The sequence below is a fragment of the Garra rufa genome, chromosome 21 (assembly GCF_049309525.1).
Source record: "Garra rufa chromosome 21, GarRuf1.0, whole genome shotgun sequence".
NCBI classification, from domain to species: Eukaryota; Metazoa; Chordata; class Actinopteri; order Cypriniformes; family Cyprinidae; genus Garra; species Garra rufa.
In genome coordinates this window covers 6,634,747-6,657,827 of record NC_133381.1, presented here as the reverse complement: position 1 = coordinate 6,657,827, position 23,081 = coordinate 6,634,747, and the positions used below count along the sequence as shown (strand labels likewise).

General features: G+C 34.3%; 2 protein-coding genes across 2 annotated transcripts; one reads left to right on the top strand and one right to left on the bottom strand.

Moving 5' to 3' along the window:
- On the top strand, nucleotides 1-15,952 carry ahi1 (Abelson helper integration site 1). The gene is made up of 27 exons (XM_073827132.1): nucleotides 1-103; nucleotides 546-602; nucleotides 710-834; nucleotides 925-1,460; nucleotides 1,696-1,811; nucleotides 2,682-2,856; nucleotides 2,948-3,140; nucleotides 3,958-4,053; nucleotides 4,191-4,376; nucleotides 4,479-4,631; nucleotides 4,713-4,845; nucleotides 5,840-5,963; nucleotides 6,066-6,295; nucleotides 6,864-6,970; nucleotides 7,075-7,193; nucleotides 8,300-8,430; nucleotides 8,521-8,661; nucleotides 8,761-8,948; nucleotides 9,144-9,186; nucleotides 9,905-9,936; nucleotides 10,249-10,363; nucleotides 10,516-10,574; nucleotides 11,789-11,851; nucleotides 12,288-12,450; nucleotides 12,527-12,618; nucleotides 12,703-12,782; nucleotides 13,990-15,952. Exons 2-27 carry the CDS (start codon nucleotides 593-595, stop codon nucleotides 14,153-14,155), a joined length of 3,576 nt encoding a protein of 1,191 aa, XP_073683233.1. The 5' UTR covers nucleotides 1-103; nucleotides 546-592; the 3' UTR covers nucleotides 14,156-15,952.
- On the bottom strand, nucleotides 15,907-22,850 carry slc18b1 (solute carrier family 18 member B1). Its single transcript, XM_073827134.1, has 14 exons — nucleotides 22,764-22,850; nucleotides 22,462-22,595; nucleotides 22,229-22,324; nucleotides 22,059-22,132; nucleotides 21,796-21,943; nucleotides 20,524-20,680; nucleotides 20,217-20,353; nucleotides 19,741-19,842; nucleotides 18,214-18,305; nucleotides 18,030-18,125; nucleotides 17,727-17,801; nucleotides 17,541-17,634; nucleotides 17,003-17,049; nucleotides 15,907-16,045 (listed from the first exon to the last, which is right to left on the bottom strand). Exons 1-14 carry the CDS (start codon nucleotides 22,783-22,785, stop codon nucleotides 15,955-15,957), a joined length of 1,365 nt encoding a protein of 454 aa, XP_073683235.1. The 5' UTR covers nucleotides 22,786-22,850; the 3' UTR covers nucleotides 15,907-15,954.
- Between the last annotated feature and the right edge of the window lie 231 nt (nucleotides 22,851-23,081).

The following is a 23,081-nucleotide window of genomic DNA, read 5'->3' as shown; positions in this document are numbered from 1 at the left end:
AAACGGTCGCGCCAGCAATGGCTGCTCACTGAAATCATTCATGGATCCTCTACAGCAGACATGATTTGACTTCTTCGCCACATTTACTGCATATAACGTTACTGTACGTTTATTTCACCGAAACCCTACAGTTAACCGTAGCAGATGTAAAATGAAATAGATTCGCGCGAGACTATTAGAATCCTTTGCGCTTGCAGTGATTTTTTGTTTGTATTGTTGTCAGCTAACGTGTGAAATTTCGCAAAACATCAGCAATCACTGTTACACCATAATCATTATAGCGTTCTATTATATACATAATCAAATTAAAAATCAGATGAACTCTGGGTTGTTTTAAATTAGCTTTTAAGCTAGCAATATAGTAGTTTGTTTAGCATAGAATAGCTGTTGACGGTAAAGTTAATATTACATAATCTGTTTAAGAGTAACTAAACTGTTTCTAGGTCATTGTATCTACATTAGCAAATACAGATTCTCTAAAGGTTTCGTTAGACTTAGAAACAGCACTTGTTCTTTGATTCCATAGTAATGTATGCTATTTTCAGTTTTAGGACTGTTGTTTCCAGAATGAATGTGTCCATAGTTCAGCAGAATGCCTGCAGGTGAGTAAAAATCACTCATACTTGATCTTTAAAAGCTCTTTTCTCTGTTAATGATGATCATGGATGTTCTTATGTGCAGATTTGTCTGTGAATCTCTGTTTTGAAAGGTCAAAGTGATGTGAGAGCTAAGACGAAAGCTCGCTTTGACGAGGTGTTGAAGAGATACACAAACCCTCCGTCTGACAAAAAGAAAGCCAAACAGATCACTGATCAGTCCCAGGAAATTATTGTGGTTAGTCATAGTAAATATAATCTTTATTTAACCATTGAAAACATAATTCACCCTGCAGCCCATTACGCACTCCATTCTTTTTCCTTGCAGCTTCAAACCTTGAAGAAGAACCTAGATTTGAGTAAAGACACTGAAGATGATGAAGCTCTCCTCCATAACACATATGATCCAGCTCAGGGCAGTCCTAGATACACCAAAAACAGGCGCAGAGAAAGGGAAGCATCGGAAAAGACCAACATAAACAATGCTGTAAGTGAGGAGGAGCCCACGCTGACCAGCAAAAAGAAAAGCAAAAGGAAACTCCCACAGCCACCAACTCCAGTTCAAGATGAAGAAGACAATGACCGGAGGACCGATACAGAAATTGATGGAAAACATACTAAGAAGACTAGGAAAGGAAAGAGTAAAAGTGGAAAAGATGTCAGTAGACAAAAAGAAGATACAGAGACAGAGGATGATTATCTACAGGCGTACCAACATCAAATCTCACAGGAGGAAGAGACGGCTGGAAAAAAGACGACACGGAAGAAAGCTACGGGGAAGCTTGTAGAAAGCCAGGCGCTAAACAATGAGCTGGAGAAGAAAAAGAAGAAGGTGAAATCAAACAAACATGATGGTGATAGAAGGTAAGTTCCTAAATGATGACCGTAAATGCCATTCATAGTAGCACCACGATTATTTAACATTATGTTGAACTTTTAATATTTTGGGTGATGCCAGAGCTGCAGAAATGGCACACTTGATCTTTAATTTAAAGTTAAAAGTGGCCTTATCCAGTAGTTAAGCATAGAATGAGATGGAGTAGAGTCACGTGATTTTTCGAATTTTCCTGAAAATTTTATTTTGCCTTTTTGTTTGCAGTCAGACTGAAGTGTCAGTGGATAACCAGACAGAAAACGTCCAGGATGATGTTGTGGAAAATTTCAAGGAGGACGTGGTCAAACCTAAAGTGAAGAAGAAAATGAAACGAAAAGAAGGTAAAGAAGGCTGTAGGCACTACATTGATGTCATTGCCATAAAGCATTTGAAATGTTCTTAATCTTTTCTTTAATTACTAGAATAAACATCAACATCAATATCAGATTTGGAATATTTCCACAATTTTTATTAAATTTACATGTCTGATATAGCTGCATTGTGCATGTTTTTTATTTATTCTTTTGGTTGACACCACTGTATTCTTTCAGTATGTACAGTTAAAGTCAAAAGTTTACATATACCTGGATGAATCTGCAAAATGTTAATTATTTTATCAAAATAAGAGGGATCATACAAAATGCAGAAAGAAAAACTATGCATTAAGAGCTGAAAACTTACTGAATTTGAAGACCAGGGTGAATTTATTTTATTTTGTCTTCTGGGTAACATGTAAGTATCTTCTGTAGCTTCTGAAGGGTTACACTAAATGAAAAAAATATGATATTTAGGCAATATAGTTTACACCCCCAGCTCTTCAGTGAGTATCAGTGAGTGTTTGAACGTTCTGTAATAGTTGCATATGAGTCCCTCAGTTGTCCTCAGCGTGAAAAGATGGATCTCAAAATCATACAGACATTGTTGGAAAAGGTTCAAATACAAAAATTCGGAAAAACCGAAGAATTTGTGCAACCTGAAGAAATTTTCTGAAGAGCAGTGGGCAGTTTAACTGTTCAGGACAAACAAGGGACTCATGAACAGCTATCACTAAACAAAAAAAGCTGTGGATCATTCAGGTAACCACACAGTATTAATAATCAAGCGTATGGAAACTTTTGAACAGGGCCCTTTTTTATAAATTCAACTATTTATTATATTTACAGATGTGATATTAATGTTGATTGTGTTCAAATGTTAATTTGTGGTTGTAGTGATTGTTGAGGAGGAACAGGCAGAAGAGAAACAATCGTTTGATGACAGTCTGGTGCTGGGAGTTTATATCCACAGGACAGACAAGCTAAAGACCGACCTGATGGTGTCTCACCCAATGGTTAAAGTTCACGTGGTTGATGAGGTCACTGGACAGTATGTCAAGAAGGAGGACAGGTTTGGACTTTGTATCACTAAAACCATCTGGTTCATAGTCTTCATAACAAATGCAGTCCAATTTATTTTCAGTGTTTTATTTGGTTCTCAGTCATCGTCATGTTTCATCCTTCTATGAGCAAGAAAACATCGAGCACATCTTGCCCATCATAACTCAACCCTTTGACTTCAAGAAACACAAAAATACAGTTCCAGAATGGGAGGAGCAGATCATCTTCAATGAACGTTTCGGATATTTTCTACAAGACGACGACGAGAGTCCACATGTGATGCTGTTTTTTGAGGTTTGTGCACTTGGATAAGTTAAAAACTATATTTGCATTTTCAAACAAAGAAATTAATGAATAAAACACTTAAAGGAGAACTGCACTCCCAAAACAAAAATGTACAGATGGGAGACCCTAACTGTCTTGAACCAGAATACACAGAGTAATCACAGAGCTGGACAAGATGAGCATTTGAGGTTAAAAAGTCTATAAATTGTCAATTGTTTTAGAAAATAACAGATCGTTTCGCTAGATAAGACCTCAGCTGGGATTGTTTAGATCCCTTTGAAGCTGCATTTTTCTTGAGGTTTTTTGAGGAAAACATTTCAGGATTTCTCTCCATATAATGGACTTCTATGGTGCCCCCAAGTTTGTACTTCCAAAATGCAGTTTAAATGCGGCTTCAAAGGACTCTAAATGATCCCAGCTGAGGAAGATGGGTCTTATCTAGCAAAAGGACCAGTTATTTTCTAAAAACATTTACAATTTATATACTTTTTAAACTCTACACAGAGTACACATAGAGCTAGACAAGACGAGCATTTGAGGTTAAAAAGTATATGAATTGTAATTTTTTTAGAAAATAACTCATCGTTTTGCTAGATATACCCTTCTTTCCTCACCTGTGATCGTTTAGAGCCCTTTGAAGCTGTATTTTGGAAGTGCAAACTCGCGAGCACCATAGAAGTCCTGAAATCCTGAAATGTTTTCCTCAAAAAACCTAATTTCTTTAACAATGAAGAAAGAAAGGCATGAACATCATGCCAAGGGGTGAGTAAATTATCTGAAAGTTTCTGTTCTGGAAGTGAACTTCTCCTTTAATGTGATGTTACAGATTTTGGATTTTATCAGCATGGAGGAAGCACGTACAAACGTCACTGTTGACCGGCACGAAAGGGGTTTCCGAAAGATCGCCTGGGCTTTTTTGAAGGTTAGATTTTACTTTAGTCTTTGGTTTATTTGTTCATAATTCATAGATGTTTGGTTATTTTAATTTTGAGCTCCATAGCTTTTTTGTTTATTTTATGAAACTGGAACTGTATCAAGCTCTTTAAATATCTCCTCTAGCTTGTAGGAACCAATGGCGTCTTGAATGTTGACACCAAACTGCGTCTGCAGCTTTACTGCCCTCCTCCACGGGCAAAGAAACTGCCACAAACAGTTGAAGTGTTTCAGTGGTGGTCTAAGTTCCCAAGGAGCAAATATGCCTCAACCCTCTACCTCACAGTGAAAGGCCTTAAACCACCAGAACATGTAGGTTCACTTTTTTAATTTAAAAACCACAATGAAAAGATTAAAATTATTATTAATATATATTGTAATGCTGAGGTTTGATTTGGACTGTTTGTTGCACAGGTGGACCCCGGTATCCGCTCCATGATGGCTCTCCAGCAGGAGCGTGGCAGCACTTCCTACTGCGAGCTCAATACTGAAATGACCAATAAAACCAGCACACACATACTGGAGAGCAAAGCAGAAATTATTAAGTGGAGCCGCATACCCGGACAGGTTTTATTTATTTGCTTTATAGTGTTAAAGTTAGAGGAGTCAGTAATACTTTTGTTGGACCTAATTTGTTTCTTTAAATAGGTGTGCCGCATCCCGAATAAGCCAATGCACACCTTCCGTGGAGGTCAGATGGGGTGTTTTACTCTGCGTTTCTCTCATGATGGACGCGCACTAGCAGCTGCATGTGCAGATAGAGATTCATTTCCAATCATTAGTAAGTTATTTGTGACTATACACTGCTGCTCAAAAGTTTGGGATCAGGAAGAGTTGTAATGTTTTTTAAGTAAGTCTCTAATGCTTATCAAGGCTGCATTTATTTGATCAAAAATACAGAAAAAAACTGTAATATTGCAAAATTTGATTACAATATAAAATAATGGGTTTTATTTTATATTCTTTAAAATATAATTTATTCCTGTGATTTTCTGAATTTTCATCTAAAACTATTTTAAACAGAATTTTTCTTAGTTTATACTTTTAGTATTGGTTTATTCATTTATTAAGTTTTTATAACTTCATACTATTTAAGGGACTACATGGAATACATGGTATATTACCATTCACTACCAAAATACAATTCTGAAAACAAAAATGTAATTAAATGTAGTGAAAAACTTGAAAAGCCTAAAAGAAATAGATGCATGTATAAAAAAAAGAAAAATATAATATGTGACCCTGGACAACAAAACCAGTCATATGGGTCAATATTTTGAAAATTGGCACATGAAGGCTGAATAAATAAGCTTTCCATTGATGTATGGTTTGGGACAATATTTGGCCGAGATACAACTATTTGAAAATCTGGAATCTGAATCTGAAAAAATCTAAATATTGAGAAAATAGCCTTTAAAGTTGTCTGAATGAAGTTCTTAGCAATGCATATTAGTAATCAGAAATTCTGTTTTAATATAATTACGGTAGGAAATTTACAAAATATCTTCATGGAACATGATTTTTACTTGAAAAATCGATAATTTTGACCTATACAATGTATTTTTGGATATTGCTAAAAATATACCTGTGCTACTTAAAACTGGTTTTGTGGTCCAGGGTTACATGTAATATAGATTTTTCCTTTTATATTCATGTACATTTGAACCTAACATTAAAAAAAAATGCATCAACTAATCAATTTCTGCAAATATTGTATTCCTGTATGTAATTGAATGAAATTTCTCTATTGCGTGTGTCTTTCTGTCTATATTTAGTATATGACATTCCATCTGGGAAAGTTCTGGCATCCTTTAATGGCCATCTGAGTGTTGTGTATGATCTCTGCTGGTCCAGAGATGATAATGGATTATTAACTGCATCCTCTGATGGAACAGTAAGGTAAAAAATGGCCTTTTTGCATATACAGAATTTACAACATATTATGCTATGCATAATTACACAAATACGAGTGAGCTATAATGTTTTGATTTTCTCTTTCAGAGTGTGGAACGTTGAACGACTGCAGAGTTTTGCTCATAAAACTCTTCCCCACCCTTCATTCGTGTACTGCGCCCAGTTCCACCCGCAAGCCCAAAGTCTGGTGGTGACGGGAGGTTACGACGGGTTGCTACGGGTCTGGAACGTGGATACACAAGACGTGAACGGGCAGCTTCTGCAAGAGTTTGACGGACACAAGACGTTCATCAACACACTGTGTTTTGATCCAGAAGGTACAGAGGAAATAAACATCTTATTATCTGTCTGGAAGTGATGTTAAAGCTGTGATTTAAGACATTAGCAGCGCTTTTGTAAGTCGCTTTGCATAGAAGTGTCTGCTAAGTTTATAAATTTGTGACCCTAGACCACAAAACCAGTCTTAAGTAGCACGAGTATATTTGTTGCAATAGACAAAAATACACTGTATGGGTCAAAATTATGCCAAAAATCATTAGGATATTAAGTAAAGATCATGTTCCATGAAGATATTTTGTACATTTCTTACCTTAAATATATCAAAACCTAATTTTTGATTAGTAATATGCATTGCTAAGAACCTCATTTGGACAACCTTAAAGGCAGTTTTCAGATTTTTTTGCACTTTCAGATTCCAGATTTTGAAATTATTGTCTTGGCCATTGTTGTGTCGTGGTCATAACAAACCATACATCAATGGAAAGCTTATTTATTCAGATTTCATGATGTTTAAATCTAAATGTAAAAAAAAAAAGACCCTTATGATTGGTTTTGTGGTCACATTTAAATGTAATTTTAAAAATTTAAATGTTGGTCTTTACATAGGAAGCAAAATGTTTTCTGCGGACAATTCCGGCCTCATTATTGTGTGGGGAACGAAGGTTGTGTCTGGGTCTCGCCGTGGACTGACCAGTCAATGGAGCGTTGAGAGGGTAAATGGATTCTCAAAAATTGCATAGAAGAGCTACATAAATCTCAGTTTGAAATCCTAATTTGAACTAATTAAATAATTTGCAAATGTAATATTTGTCTGCAGGAAATTAAAGAGGCAGATCTGAACGGAATATCCATCAACTCATTAGAAGTGCATCCAAACGGAAGACGACTTTTAATTCATGCCAAAGACAGCGTTTTGAGGGTCATGGATTTGAGAATGTATGTATTTAATATTTAATACCATAATGTAATATTATAACATTTTGAAATTTTTAGAATTTCAAATTTAATATTTATTATGTATTTGGCCAGTTTCAACTTTAAGTTGACTTTAAAGGGTTGATAAACCCAAAAATTAAAATTAGCCTATGATTTACTCACTCTCAAGGCATCCTAGGTTTATATGACTTCCTTCTTTCAGTCGAATCCAATCAGAGTTATATTAAAAATTGTCCTGGCTCTTCCAAGCTTTACAGTGGCAGTGGGCGGGTGTTTCTCTTCAGCAGTTCACAAGAAGTCCAATAAAGTGCATTTATCTATAATAAAAAGTGTTCCACACAGCTCCGGGGGTTGAATAAAAGCCTCGTGTAGCAAATTGATACGATTTTGTAAGAAAAATATCCATATTTAAAATGTAATAATCACTTTTCTCTAGTTTGTGCTAACTGTCGTACAGGGAAGCCGATCCAGGTGAATGACGTAGGATGAAGCATACAGGATTTGTAAAGAACAAGGATTTGTAAAGAAAAATGCCTAAGGATTTTGACATAAGCCAAGAGGAGACTAGTTTTCCTTTGCTAAAGTAACGTTGAGGAAATGTTGCTTCCTTTGCTGCTGTAAACAAACATTGATTTTCGCAAGATCGGCAATGCATGCGCAATGCATCTTTCCATGTACGACAGTTAGCGCAAGCTAGATTAAAGTGATTATTATGTTTTAAATATAGATATTTTTCATACAAAAACGCATCGATTCGCTACAGGAGGCCTTTATTCAACCCCTAGAGCCATGTGGAGCAATTTTTACTATGGATGGATGCGCTTTATTGGACTTCTTGTGGACTGTTAAACAGAAACACCCACACAGTGCCATTATAAAGCTTGGAAGAGCTAGGACAATTTTTTATACAAGTCCGATTGGATTCGACTGAAAGAAAAAGGTCATATACACCTAGGATGCCTTGATAGTGAGTAAATCGTGGGCTAATTTTCATTTTTCAGTGAACTAACCCTTTAAATATGTGTTTACAAGTGTTTACAAATTTCATAGTACCAACATGCGGGGTAGTAATCAAAGATAAATGCAAATATCATACTGTTTTACAGTCTTGCAGTAAAGAAATACATAGGTGCCACAAACTACAGGGAGCGAATCAACAGCACGTTCACTCCCTGTGGAAGCTTCATCTTTTCGGGCAGTGAAGATGGACTTGCATATGTGTGGAACTCTGAGACAGGTTTGGAGATATTATGTTATTAGGAGTTACTTTAGTTTGAATTCAAAGAAAAATTCAAGTGGAGGTTGAATTTGGATATCTGTTGTGCAGGTGACCAGGTTGCTGTATATTCTGAGCTGTGCTATACATCTGCGCTTCGAGCTGTAGCTTTCCACCCTCATGAGAACATAGTGGCCTTCTGTTCCTTCGGCCAAAACCAGCCCATCCATCTCTATCTGTATGACCGGAAGGGTGAGTCTTCTAAATGATTCAGAAAACCACTGATTCATTAGTATTAGGATAGAAACACAAGTCACATGATAATTTTCTCTTAATTGTGCTCATATGCAGTGGCTCAGATGGAGGTGGAGAGTTTGAGAGGCTTGAGTCGGTCAGAGAACCTAGAGAGTAAGATGAGCAGGAGTTCAGAGATCACAACCTTCCAGAACCCTTCTGCCACCGGCATGGACCGATTCGCCAGCACAGCTCGTGTGTCTCTAAAGATGCAGCGGGTCAAACAGAAACTAGACTCTGTACTGGTAAGCATATTGATGATTATGTTTAACTAGATAAAAAAGTTCATCAGACAAACTTTGATGTTGGTTGAGAAAGCCTGACCAAAAAGTTTGAAGTAGTTTTAAATGCTTGAAGGTTTTTAGTTTGAATCAGAAGGTTTTGAAGACCATATAGTCTATAATCAATTTAAAATAATCTGTCACTTTTATTTTTTTCAGGAGCCCCATCGTAGTTCCCCTAGTGTGGATATGTATGAACAAGGCAAGTGATGGTCACTACAGTCAAAGATATTTAAAGAAGTCTCTTCTACTCACCAAGTCTGCATTTATTTAATCCAAAGTACAGCAAAAACAGTAAAATGTTGTTTTCCATTTAAATATATTATAAAATCTAACGTATTCCTTTGATTTCAAAGCTGAGTTTTTAGCATCATTACTCCAGTCACATGATCCTTCAGAAATCATTCTAATATTCTGATTTGTGCTTCAAAAAACATTTGTTTTTATTATGTTTTTTTTTCAGGTTTCTTTGATGAATAGAAAGTCCAGTGGAACAGCATTTATCTGAAATATAAATTTTTTGTAACATTATAAATGTTTTTATCATCACTTTTGATTCATTTAAAGAATCCTTACTAAAAAAATTATATTGTCTGATATATTTCTATTTATCAAAAAAATGTAGATTTTATCACAGGAATAAATTACATTTTAAAATATTCAAATAGAAAGCAGTTATTTTAAATAGTATAAATATATTTTACAATATTACTGCTTTTGCCGTATTTTACATTACAAATAAATGCAGGCTTGATGAGCAGAAGAGACTTCTTAAAAAAAACATTAAAAATCTTACATTTTTTTTAAAAAACATTTGACTGGTAATGTACATGATAGTGTTTATTTTAAATTAAGAAAATAAGATGTATTTCTAATACATGTGCAATAAATTCTATTGTAAATATTTCAATTTTTTTAAGGTGGCATGTCTTTTCTGGGAAGGAGCCAAGAGGTAATTTGTTTGTGTCTTTTGCACTTGGCTATAAAAGTTACACCTGTAAAATAGCTTTATTGAATTATGTTTAAAGACACAAACAGCACTTGTTTCTGCTTGTAGTAAAATTATTCTGCCTGAAACCAATTTATTGCGGTTAGCAGATTCTGTTCAGTCCTTTGACTGATTATACAATGATTAAAAACCATTTGCAATTTACTAAAAGAGCACTCATGTTTTAAATATTCAAAATAGAAACTGTATCATATACTGTAGCATTCCTAGTGAACCTCAGTCCTACATTAAGCTGGTTATTGTGTTTTGTTTCAGGGCCTGGCCTCGTATCTTCCACCTCCATCTCTACTGTCTCCTCACTCCAAACTACAGATGTCCACGTCACTCAGCGCTCAACTCATTCCACAGGCCACACTCACCTCATACAGCAGTATGTTCTTTACATTATCCTTCATATTATATAGTATAACTTGAGCAGAATCAAAAATTTGAGTATTACGTGTTTTGAAAAGTTTAGTGTGTTTCTAAGACACTTAAAACATGAAATCACGTCATTAGGTCTTTTATTCTCTCATCTCACAGGTGCTTACAGTCCTGCTGGGCAGCCCATTAGAAGAGCTCCATCCCTCAAACACCAGAAAGTAAGACGATGTGATCTATTTTTGTTTTACACTTAAAACTAAAGTTTTTAAAGGAGAAGTTCACTTCCAGAACAAAAATGTACAGATAATTTACTCACCCCCTTGTCATCCATTTCGCTCTTCAGTCGTAAAGAAATTATGTTTTTTGGGGAAAACATTTCAGGATTTCTCTCCATATAGTGGACTTCTGTGGATCCCACAAGTTTGACAACTTCCAAAATGCAGTTTAAATGCAGCTTCAAAGGGCTCTAAATGATCCCAGCTGAGAAAGAAAGGTCTTATCTAGCGAAACGATCTGTTATTTTCTAAAGTTTTTTACAATTTATATACTCTGTTTTCCAGTTCAAGACTGTTAGAGTAGGTTTAAAAACTCCCATCTCATTTTCTCCTCCAACTTAAATCGCCCTACATCGCCGTAGAAGTACCGACCCAGTGTTTACAAAGTGAACATGCAAAGAAGATCAAATGCCAAAAAAAGGTAATACAGTGATGTAGAATGATTCTGAAGTTGGAGAAGAAAATAAGATGGGAGTTTTTCGACATACCCTAACTGGAATACACAGTTGACGCAGAGCTAGAAAAGACAAGCATTCAAGGTTAAAAAGTATATAAAATATCTTTTTTTTTTTTTTGAAAATAACCCATTGTTTCGCTAGATAAGACCCTTCTTCCTTGACTGGGATCATTTAGAGCCCTTTGAAACTGCATTTGAACTGAATTTTGGAAGTTCAAACTCAGGGGCACCATAGAAGTCCACTATATGGAGAGAAATCCTGACATGTTTTCCTTAAAAAACATAATTCCTTTACAACTGAAGAAAGAAACACATGAACATCTTGGATGACAAGAAATTAATACTTTTTTCCACTAAAGACACATTAAATGGATCAAAAGTGACAGAAACCTTCACATTGTTACAAAAGTTTATTTTATGTTTTTTTGAATGTTCTGTTAATCAAAGAATCTGAAAAAAAAAGCTGTATCACGGTTTCCACAAAATAAATTTAAGCAGTACAATTGTTTTAAACATTGATAATTGGAATATTTCTTAAGAAGCAAATCAGCATATTTGAATGATTTATGAAGGATCATGTGACACTGAAGAGAAGTTTCAAATATATTTTTGGATGTTTTTGTAGTTTTGGTTTGTTTAAAATATTATGGATTATGAAAAATCCCACTCTAATAATTCACACTTGTGTTCATGTCCACAGAGTTTACTGGATTATGAATTCTCTCAGCAAGCAGAGACAGACTTTGGGCAAATCCATCAAACGGTAAACTTTAATATGTTTATATACACTGCCCTCCAAAAGTTTGGAAACACCCGAGAAAAGTGGGATTTTGGACAATATTGGCATAAATCCTTTTTAATGTGTGATAATTTTGCACTAATAAAGGACAACACAAACTATGAAAACATATTTTATTACATAAACAGTTTATACATTGAAAGGGGGCATGTCTGACTTTGACATGTATATATTGCCATTATTATGTAATCAAAATGAAAATTATTGCTGGTCTTCAATGAAAATGTCAACTTACTTTAATGTATTTGCACCAAAAAAATTTATGCTGATATCGTCCAAAACCACACTTTCCCAGGGGTGTTTCCAAACTTTTGGAGGGCAGTGTATATTACAATAAATTACAATCAATGTTGAGTTGCTAAGAGTCGGTTTGTGACCTCCTCTATTAAATGCTCTCTAGGTCGTGTCTTTATATGAGTACAGAGCCAATCGATCAGATGAGCTGTCGATGCGTCGTGGTGATGTGATCCATGTGCTGTACAAAGACAACGACAGCTGGTGGTTTGGGCGTCTGGTCAATGGACAGGAGGGATATTTCCCAGCATCCTATGTTGCTGATGAAGGTTTGTGAATGAGGTTTGATAACCCAAAGCATGTCTATGATATTATATTGTCTAAATCCATATGTATCCCCCATAGGGAATTTTGATGAAGAGCTCTCAAGAGCTTTAGAAGCACAGCCGTCACCATTAGATCAACCTGAAGGAGTCGAGTGTGCAACACCAGTCCAGGTAATGACACAGTTTCATTTATTCCTAATATAAAGTTAGTGAAACTTTATAGTTTGACCCTTATGATATCTTTTCCTCCTGCAGCTCTCTGCAGCCATCAGTGCCTCAGGAGATCTTAAGATCATCTCAGAGCTGGACACTGACCCTGAGGCGTCCTCCAGCATGTATGTATAAACCATCTCTAATCTGAGTACTTGTTTTCTTAAGCACATTTGTGACCCTGGACCACAAATTCAGTTTTAAGTAGCATGGGTATATTTGTAGCAATAGCCAAAAATACATTGTATGTGTTAAAATGACCAATTTTTATTTTATGCCAAAAATCATTAGGATATTAAGTAAAGATCATGTTACAATTACTACCGTAAATATATCAAAACTTAATTTTCGATTAGTAATATGCATAGCTAAGAACTTCATTTGAACAACTATATAGGCGATTTTCTCAGTATTTGGATTTTTTTTGCACCCTCAGATTCCAGATTTTCAAATAGTTGTATCTCAGCCAAATATTTTATTCAGTATTATCCTAAGAAACCATACATCGATGTAAAGCTTATTTTTGCATCTTTCAGATAATGTATAAATCTTAATTTCAAACTAGATAAAAAAAGTTTGTCAAGACAATTTTTAAGTTGGCTTGAGAAAGCCGGACCGGAAAGTTTGAAAAGTTTAAAAAGTTAAGTTTGACTGTTTTCAGTCTGAAATAGTTTGAAGTTTAAAGTAGTTTTAAAAGCTTAAATTTAGATAGATAGAGTTAAAGGAGGAGTAGCAGTCAGAAATTGTAGTCTCAGAAGAAGAGGAAGAATAATAGGTTTAAGTCCCTTATGACTGATTTTGTGGTCCTGCGTCACATATGTTAAATATGAAATCTTAATTAAGTGCGATTACAAATGCTGTTATACTTCCATAATGAAACTGAGATGATTTCACAACTAATATAAACAATGAACACAGATTTCATCAAACTAGTTTGATTTTATTTAGTGACTTTAAGCCTACTCTGCACACACACATTCATTTACATTTTGTAAATGTACATCAGAATAATTAAGCAATAAAGCACAGTTAAAGCCTCACATTCCACACAATTTATTCTGGGTCTGAACATCCCAGTACAAAGTGGCTAGAAATAACTGCAACTGCAAATCATCAAAGCATACAACATCAAGAACAATCAAGAAGTGCTTAAAACGTCAACCATATCAATACTACCCAACAAATATTGTTCTATCCTAACAAAACACACATTAATGGAAAGCTTATTTATTCAGCTTTTAGATGATTTATACTAAATTTCCTGATATTGAGAAATTCCTTATGACTGGTTTTGTGGTCCAGGGTCACATATTGATATTATTTTCTTCACAGAACAAAAAAGAAGAAAAAAAAGGTGAAGCGGAGTGAAGTTCCCTCTGATCTGCCTCGGGTCCCGCCCTCAGATCGTGAGATGTCTTCAGCATCTTCCAGAAGAAGGAGACCCCTCCCCAGACTAGGCCAAGCCAACGGTGCGTTTGAAGGTGAAGGACTGAACTAATGTGACTGAATCTGGTTATGAAGGAACTAAAGACATAGAAACAACGTATTTCCAAAAGTGTTTTAATGTGGATGTATTTTTCGTAGTTGGCCTTATTTTAAAATAAATATTTTGTAATTTTGATACTGATATGTTTATATTTGTATTATGTAGATTTACAGGATATTTTTTTACTGTTATTTTAATTTTGATGTTTAAACATTTAGTTAAAATTAAAATTTTCAGTATAACAGCAACAACTTCAGCAGTAATCATAATGACATCTACTATATATATATTTGTGTGTTTTGTTCACATGTCACAGAAGGGAATAATCTATGGTATTTATTTATCACCAGAGTTAATGTATGCAGTTGATTAAATATTTATACATTTCTGTACAAATTAATGCTAACTTTTAAAATGTTCCAATTTTAAACTCAGCACATATTGTAAAGTAAAAGAGTAAACAACTTGTGAAGTGTTGAAAGGGTCAATATTTATGCAACAGCTTCAAAGAACTAAAGGATCTCAATGCTATTAAAGTACTGTAATGCACACTGCAAAAATGTATTTTGTAAAACTGTACTGTACATTTATGACCCTGGAGCACAAAACCAGTCATAAGGGTCAATTTTTGAAATTGAGATTTATACATCATCTGATTTATACATTAAAGCAGAATAAATAGGCTTTGCATTGATGTATTGTTTATTAGGATAGAACCTGAAGATGGAAAAAATCTAAATATTGAGAAAATATACCATGCATATTACCAATCAAAGATTTAATTTTAATATATTTATTTACGGTAGGAAATTTACAAAATATTTTTATAGAACACAAAGAAAATTTGGCCGAGATACAACTATCTGAAAATCTGGAATCTGAGGGTGCAAAAACATCAAAATATTAAGAAAATCACCTTTAAAGTTATCCAAATGAAGTTCTTAGCTATGCATATTACTATTCAAAAATTACATTTTGATATATTTACAGCAGGAAATTTACTAAATATCTTCATGGAACATGATCTTGACTTAATAACCAAATGATTTTTGGCATAAAAGAAAAATGTATGATTTTGACCCATACAATGTATTGTTGGCTATTACTACAAACATACCCATGCTTACTTATGACTGATTTTGTGGTCCAGGGTCACATTTATCGAATGTGTTTCCATCAGGAATATGGCAATAATTTGTAAATCTGTAAAAGCAGTTATAATGGGGTCAGTCACAAACTAGGGATAGACGGGTAATCTGTGTTAAATAATATTAAAATGCAAATCCCACATTCTTGCACTAGTCCAAAAGATTTATGAAACCTTAACAAGATCTCAGAAATAATCCAGTGTTACTGTACTCAGACACACTGTATATGATGTAATGAATTATTATATACACAAGGAACTCTTTAGAGGTTTTTTAATTTACTAAAAAATGTACACCTGTTTTTTGAGAATGGATCATATTACATCTCATGTTAATCATTAATTTATCAAACACAATAAATAACAAACACACTGTTTAGTGTTTTATCAAAAGGCACATCTCAGCCCTGTTTAGTGTAAATGTCATCTTGTTACTATTATGCATTAAACCTCTCCTCTCTTCATTCAACCTTCTTCTAGAACTTTTAACATTTACGTTGTAAATGTTCACTTGATCTTGCAATAACACATGAATGGCATCTTTGTTGTTAAACTGACCTTGTCTGCGTTCTTCATTTGTCATGTCAATCATATCACATCACCTGTATTTAGCAGCAATATGATTAAGTCTGTTCTTCCATTAAAACGCTTGCAGCCGCTTATTTCAGCTGACGTCAGCCCTAAGATGATCTGTTTTAGGAAGAAGGGGGGATTTTTCTCCTTGAGACATGTCAGTCCTGTTGGCCTTTTGTGACCTGAAACACAAAAAGATCATGCATGATTTCCTCTGTTTTCTGATTTTACCAACTAAATCTTAATAATTCTTTTTTTAAAGGGGTCATCGGATGCAAAACTCACTTTTACATGTTGTTTGAATATTAATGTGTGTTGGCAGTTTGTGTACACAACCACCCTACAATGATAAAAATCCACCCAGTGGTATTTTTTAATATTTAAAAGTAATATCCTCTTTTTAAAATCAGGTCATTCTCAGCTTCTTGTCGGTGTGATGACACACAGATAGAGGCCGCCCCCACGATAGTTGATTGACATGAGCGCCTTTCCTTAGACCCGCCCTCACCGAGCTGAAACAGTCCAACTCCGATCGCGGTGCGGGGGAAGACAAGAATTTCTCAGATTGAGCGATTGAGGTGTTCTGTTGTTGAATGTAATAATGAACATAGCGGTCGTCATTTACTCCCGACATCTGAGCCACTGAAGACGCTAAGGATTAACATTACTTTCGTTTTTGAAAGGAAAGCGCCGATCCCGATCTACATATGTGTCTATGTTTGTGCAAATCATTTCATTTATGATTCAGCTTCACCCACAGCAGAAGTCAGTATAAGGGTTTTTAATGCATCTTTGCAAATGGCCTTTCTTAATAATGTGCTAGTTAGCAAGTTTCGCAGCTAAAGTAAACATTACGGCTCGTCATCCCACGGCAGAGAGGGGCGGGGCAAGCAGAGCTCATTGCTCTAAAAATGGCTGATTTTCACAAGGTAAAAAGAGTTTTTTTTACACTACCATTGAGAAATTTTAACCAAAGTATGTTATAGACTTCTCATTAAGACCCTAAAGAATCATATCAACTTGTGGAAAATGTGCATCTGATGACCCTTTTAAATATTGATACTTAATTATTTAATTTGAATGAATATTGACCATATTGCTGAATAAGGTAATAAAATATATAAAAAAAATGTACTTACTTCTTCTGTATGTCCTCTATCGTGAAATAAATTACTTGTAGTAAGGCCTAAAGAATGGTAGAGTAAACAAAAGCCAGTAAATTAGTATTTGTGACTCTGGACCACAAATCCAGTCATAAGGATACATTTTTTTTAAAATTGAGATTAATCAATAAGATACAACTATTTGAAAATCTAGAATCTGAGGGTGCAAAAAAATCTGAATATTTAGAAAATCCCCTTTAAAGTTGTCCAAATGAAATTCTTAGCAATGCATATTACTAATTAAAAATTACACTTTGATATAAGGTAGAAAATTAACAAAATATCTCCATGGAACATGATCTTTACTTAATATCCTAATGATTTTTGGCATAAAAGAAAAATGTATAATTTTGACCCATACAATGTATTTTTGGCTATTACTACAAATATACCCGTGCTACTTAAGACTGGTTTTGTGGTCACATTTATCATCAAAGTTCATACATTAAGTTAAGAAAGTGCAGATTATACAACTGGTCTGATACACTTTTATATGTATAATATTTGTTCTTACAGCGAGAAAGGCGAGTGCGCCTTGAACTCCTGCGCTCCATTCAAAGTTGAGTGCCTGTGTGATATATCCTCCAACTGTCGGCCCAAAGAACATCCTTCAGCATGAAAAAGATGATTCAGGTTTTATAAGGGGGAATTCTAAAGAATATTCTTGAATATTGCATGTAAACTTTCATTGAATACATACCCAGCAGACCAGACTGCAGAGAACAAGCCTGACACCAATCCCAGCGTACTCAAATCCTCCTCAAAGCCATTTTCACTGCAACACAAGGAACATGTGCATCACAACATGTTTTGTATTGTCGCATTCTGCTCAGTCTCAGGGTTAAGTGCATTTATTCAAACCATTCCAGGAATTCAGTGTGACATAACGTAGTGAATTATACTCACAGACTAAGTAATCTTTGAAATGGCTTAACATAAAATGTGACTCAGTGGTGAGTGGGAGAACTGGGAGTGGATTTGTGTAAAGATGTATTTGCCTCACTGTGCACAAGCGATCATCTCAGCGAAGGTGGGGATACAGGTCATACAGAGAGAAAAGCCCACCACGATCAGCATGAGGACAGTGAGCCAGAGCTGACTGAATGCACAAAAAACATAGCGGTTAGTGTTAGATTTGTACATTACAAAAGCAAAACATTCAAAAAATTAGAAGTTTAATGTTTCACCTCCTAATATGGAAAACAGGGAGTGGGCCAAGGAAACAGAAGCTCACCGCTGTGGCCATTCCTCCAACCACCATCATCCACTTCCTAATTGACTGCATCGTGAATCAATTTACAGCCAAATTTACACTTATATTTATGCTTATGTTTCAACACAAACATTTCCAAAAAATATAAATTATAAACTATATACACTGCCGTTCAAAATTTTGAGATCGGTAAGATTTTTAATGTTTTTTAATTAAGTCTCTTATGCTGATCAAAGTTGCATTTTTTTTTTAAATACAGAGAAAAAATAATATTATGAAATATTATCGCAAATTAAAATAACAGTTTTCTAATTTAATATACTTTAAAATAAAATGTATTTCTGTGATGCAAAGCTCAATTTTTTGCATTATAACTCCAGTCTTCAGTGTCACATGATTCTTCAGAAATTATAATATGCTCATATATTGTTGAAAACAGTTGTATTGCTTAATATTACGTTGGAACCTGTGATACTTTTTTTTAGATTTTTTGATGAATATAAAGTTAAAAAGAACAGCGTTTATCCAAAGTAGAAATCTTTTCAAGTCATTACTATCACTTTTTATCAATTTAACACATCCTTGCTAAATAAAAGTATGAATTTCTTTAAAAGAAAAAAAGAACGAAAAATTGACTGACCCAAAACTTTGAACGGTAGTGTATATTGTTGGAAAAGAATTTTATTTTAAATAAATGCTGCTCTTTTTTACTTTTTATTTATCAAAGAATCCTGAAAAAAAAGGATCACAGGTTCCAAAAAAATATTAATCAGCATAAATAATAAATCAGGATGTTAGAATGATTTTGTGACACTGAAGACTGGAGTAATGATGCTGAAAATTCAGCTTTGCATCACAGGAATAAATTCTATTTCAAAGTATGTTAAAATAGAAAACTACTGTTTTAAATTGCAATAATATTTCACTATATTACAATTTTTCCTGTATTTTTAATCAAATAAACAGCCTTGATAAGCAGAAAAGACTCTTTTAAAAACATGAATCCCTGGTTTCAACAGACAAGGCTTAAGCCTAGTTCTAGACTAAAATGTAAGTCTGAGTTGTTTCAACTGAAATAAAATTGCACTGTTTGATCTTAAAATGTATCAGTGTTTTGTCTTAAGATGCACACCAGTAATGTTTTTTTGTAAGCATGTTTATAAAAATTACTTAATTGTCCTAATTGAACTATGGCCTAATCCTGGCCTAGCCTAAACCCTGTCTGTGAAACCGGGCCTAAAAGTCTTACTGATGCCAAACCTCTGAATGGCAGTCAATACAATAATAGATAACAATCAATAGATTAGATAGATAGATAGATAGATAGATAGATAGATAGATAGATAGATAGATAGATAGATAGATAGATAGATAGATAGATAGCATAATATCAAAATAAGAAATCAAAAGTCATTAGAAATTGAAAGCATTACAATTTTTAAAATCAGAATTTTTAATAATCACTGTAAAAATGTTGGTAACTGTGTAAATATTGACTTACAGGATATTTGTCACTGATCACACCAAAGATGGGTGATGCCGCCCCATACGGCAGTGAAAGTCCAATCATGAGAAGCCCCACTGAACCAGCACTGAGATTAAGCTGTTTACAAAAATATGTACAAACATGTTATTTTTATGAGATACCTCACATTAACATTTTTAGAGCTATATTTAAGATTATTTAAGAGTATTTCAGAACATTTTTACTGATTTAAACTTGTAGTCTAGATGTTAATACATAAAGCATTTTCTTTCTCTCTCTCTCTCTCTCTCTCTCTCTCTCTCTCTCTCTCTCTATATATATAGTAGTCAACATTTGAAGTGGATCAACACCTTTCATCAAAGTTGTCCTAAAGCCAAAATAACAACTTGTTGTCTTAGGACAACTTTGATTAACTTTTTTTATCCACTTCAAATGCTGACTACTATATATTTTACATTTAAGTAGATTCAGTACAGTTTCTAAATCTTAACCTTTTCAATGGCGAATATGGACAGTGTTGCATCCAGGAAGCCAAGTCCTGAACTCAAAGTGAACACCACGAAGCAGATGAGAAGGATCTTTATTCTGGTACACAATCTGAGGAAGGAATTCTGGGAGGGAACAGCATCTATATTTGAATGAAATAAACAGACATGTCTATGTCCACGGCTGGAGGGCAAACAGTTACAAAAGCAGACACATGACAATCACATCCTTGTGACATATGCTACATGCAATGGGCTTAAATTTAATTATCAAAAACATATAATATTTAACCAGTATGAAGTCCGCACTTACCAAAACGTGGTAAAATCCACAAATTAAGAGGCACTGTCGTCAACAGAAGACATCCTGTGAAAACGAATGGCATTTCATATCCAAATGACTGATAGAGCCAACCGCCCAACGGAGGCCCCATTATTAGACCAAGACCTGTAAAAATTTCCATGAAGCCCTGAGAGAACAAGATATCACTGATTACAGGTCCTGCTTCACTGTAGAGACAATACCAGTCAAAAGTTTTTGAACAGTAAGAATTTTTGTTTTTGAAGAATTCTCTTCTGCTCACCAAGGCTGCATTTATTTGATCCAAAATACAGCAAAAGCAGTAACATTGTGAAATATTTGTACTATTTAAAATAATTGCTTTCTAATATTTTAAAATGTAATTTATTCCAGTGATCAAAGCCAAATTTTCAGCATCATTACTTCAGTCTTCAGTGTTACATGATCCTTCAGAAATCATTGTTAACAGTTAAGCAATTTTTTCACGATTCTTTGATGAATAGAAGGGTCCAAAGATCAGCATTTACCTGAACTACAAAGCTTTTATAACATTATACACTATACCATTGAAAAGCTTGGATTTAGTATAATTTTTTTTTGGAAAGAAATTATATAAATTAATACTTTTTATTGAGCAAGGATGCTTTAAATTGACCAAAAGAGATGATACCTTTGTAATATTACAAAACATTTCTATTTCAGATAAATGCTGTTCTTCTTAACTTTCTATTTATCAAAGAAACCTGAAAAAATATACTCAGCGTGTTCAATAATAATAATAGATGTTTTTTTTTGTGCAGCAAATCAGAATATTAGAATGATTTCTGAAGGATCATGTGATTGGAGAAATGATGCTAAAAATTCAGCTTTGAAATCAGGAATAAATTACATTTAAAAAATATTCAAATAGAAAACAGTTCTTTTAAATAGTAAAAATATTTTTAAAATTTTAAATTTTTGCTGATTAACTAAACGCAGGCTTGGTGAGCAGAGGAGACTTAAATTAAACACTTTACTGTTCAAAAACTTTTAACTGGTATTGCATTTAAAATTTTAATACACTTAAAATATTAAATAAATATTAAAAACATAAGAACGTTTCCATCATTGTGTATATGTCTCGACCGTGAGAAACCAAACAACCAGACAGACTGAATAACTAAATCTAAAGATGATTCTCTTAAGAAACAGCACATCTTTTGTGACGTGCAATAGTGCTTCCTTTGTCGCTTAACTCCAAAACACCATTACTGCACTGAAAAACAAGCACTGACCACAACTCACCAAAACAGTCGCTATGTTGTCGGGGAAAACTTTTGCTGAAACGGCAAAAGATGACGTAACGGCGGCGGAAAAGCCAATTGCATTTATGCAGCGTGTGATAAAACAGAGTGCGATGAAAATTGTCACATCAGACACTTGGTCAAGAAACCTGCAGAAGAAATATCAACATTTAGGCACAATCTAGCATATAAATGGGATGTTAATAGACACAAAATACTGATTTTAGTGTTTAACACACAACAAAACATTACAGATTTACTGACCCGAAGAGTATAGTACATCCGCTGGATACAAACAACCCTGCCACGATCATAAACTTGGCTCCTATCTGGACAATCTGAAACAGAGGTCAAATGAACTGATATAGTGTGCAATCCATAATGAAAAACTGTTGAAAGATGTTGTTTATGTTCTGAAATAATGATTAACTTACATATTTACCAAGTATCAATGAGCCCACCAAAGTGCATAATGCATAGATTCCAAATATTAAACCAATCATAGCTTGACTGACACCTTTCTTCTTTGCCTAGAAAATTAATCAAATTGAATGTAATAAGTTCACACAAACATTTTATCCTGCTGTAGTACCGTTTTTAATAATTATTCAATATTGTTGATCATATATTTTTTAAAAACTATAAAAAAAATGAATCATTAATGTACCTCATTTGGGAAAAATGGTCCCAGAATGGAGTAACAGATCATTGAACTGAAGTTTATGGAGGCCATTGCAATAAGTGTTAATATCTGTTGTCTGGACATTTTAGTGGCTGGAGCCTCTGGTGGTGAAGATTCAGCTATATAACGTTCACATACATTCATTGATCAGTAAAGAAACACTGTAAACGCTCGAGTACAATTTGTTGTCGTTGGCAAATGCGCTAAAAACTAAAAACGAATTAAAGATTCAAAACGTTGATAAACGCTGGTCAACAACAATCAATCATTTAAATGTATGTACATACCTGTATCTTCATCGATATCCATTGTCAAGTCTCTGAGGTCTTGTGTTTGTGTCTTGTGGTCCGCGTGTTTAACCTGTCAGCTGGAAAGTTCAACGGTGAATGTTTTCTAAATCTCTGATTCTCAAAAGAATCATTTGTTTGAACCGATTCAGTTCTATGATTCGATCGAACCGATTCGCAAGCGCGGTTCACTCAGCTGTGTTTGGAAATGATTGACATTATTATTAATATTGGGAAAATTACAGGACTTTTCAGTCAGGAATTTCTACAGGGTTTTTAATGATAATGTGTTCTTCGAAATCTTTTTGTCATGTACAA

Excerpts from the sequence above, each read along its gene's own strand:
- ahi1 (XM_073827132.1), top strand. Across the intron at positions 11,852-12,287 it reads TTGGGCAAATCCATCAAACG|GTCGTGTCTTTATATGAGTA; the intron begins GTAAACTTTAAT and ends AATGCTCTCTAG. Across the intron at positions 12,619-12,702 it reads AGTGTGCAACACCAGTCCAG|CTCTCTGCAGCCATCAGTGC; the intron begins GTAATGACACAG and ends TTCCTCCTGCAG.
- slc18b1 (XM_073827134.1), bottom strand. The coding sequence starts at position 22,785 with ATGGATATCGATGAAGATACAG. Across the intron at positions 20,354-20,523 it reads GTGGATTTTACCACGTTTTG|ATGCTGTTCCCTCCCAGAAT; the intron begins GTAAGTGCGGAC and ends ATTCAAATATAG. Across the intron at positions 17,050-17,540 it reads GCGCACTCGCCTTTCTCGCT|GCCTTACTACAAGTAATTTA; the intron begins GTAAGAACAAAT and ends ACCATTCTTTAG.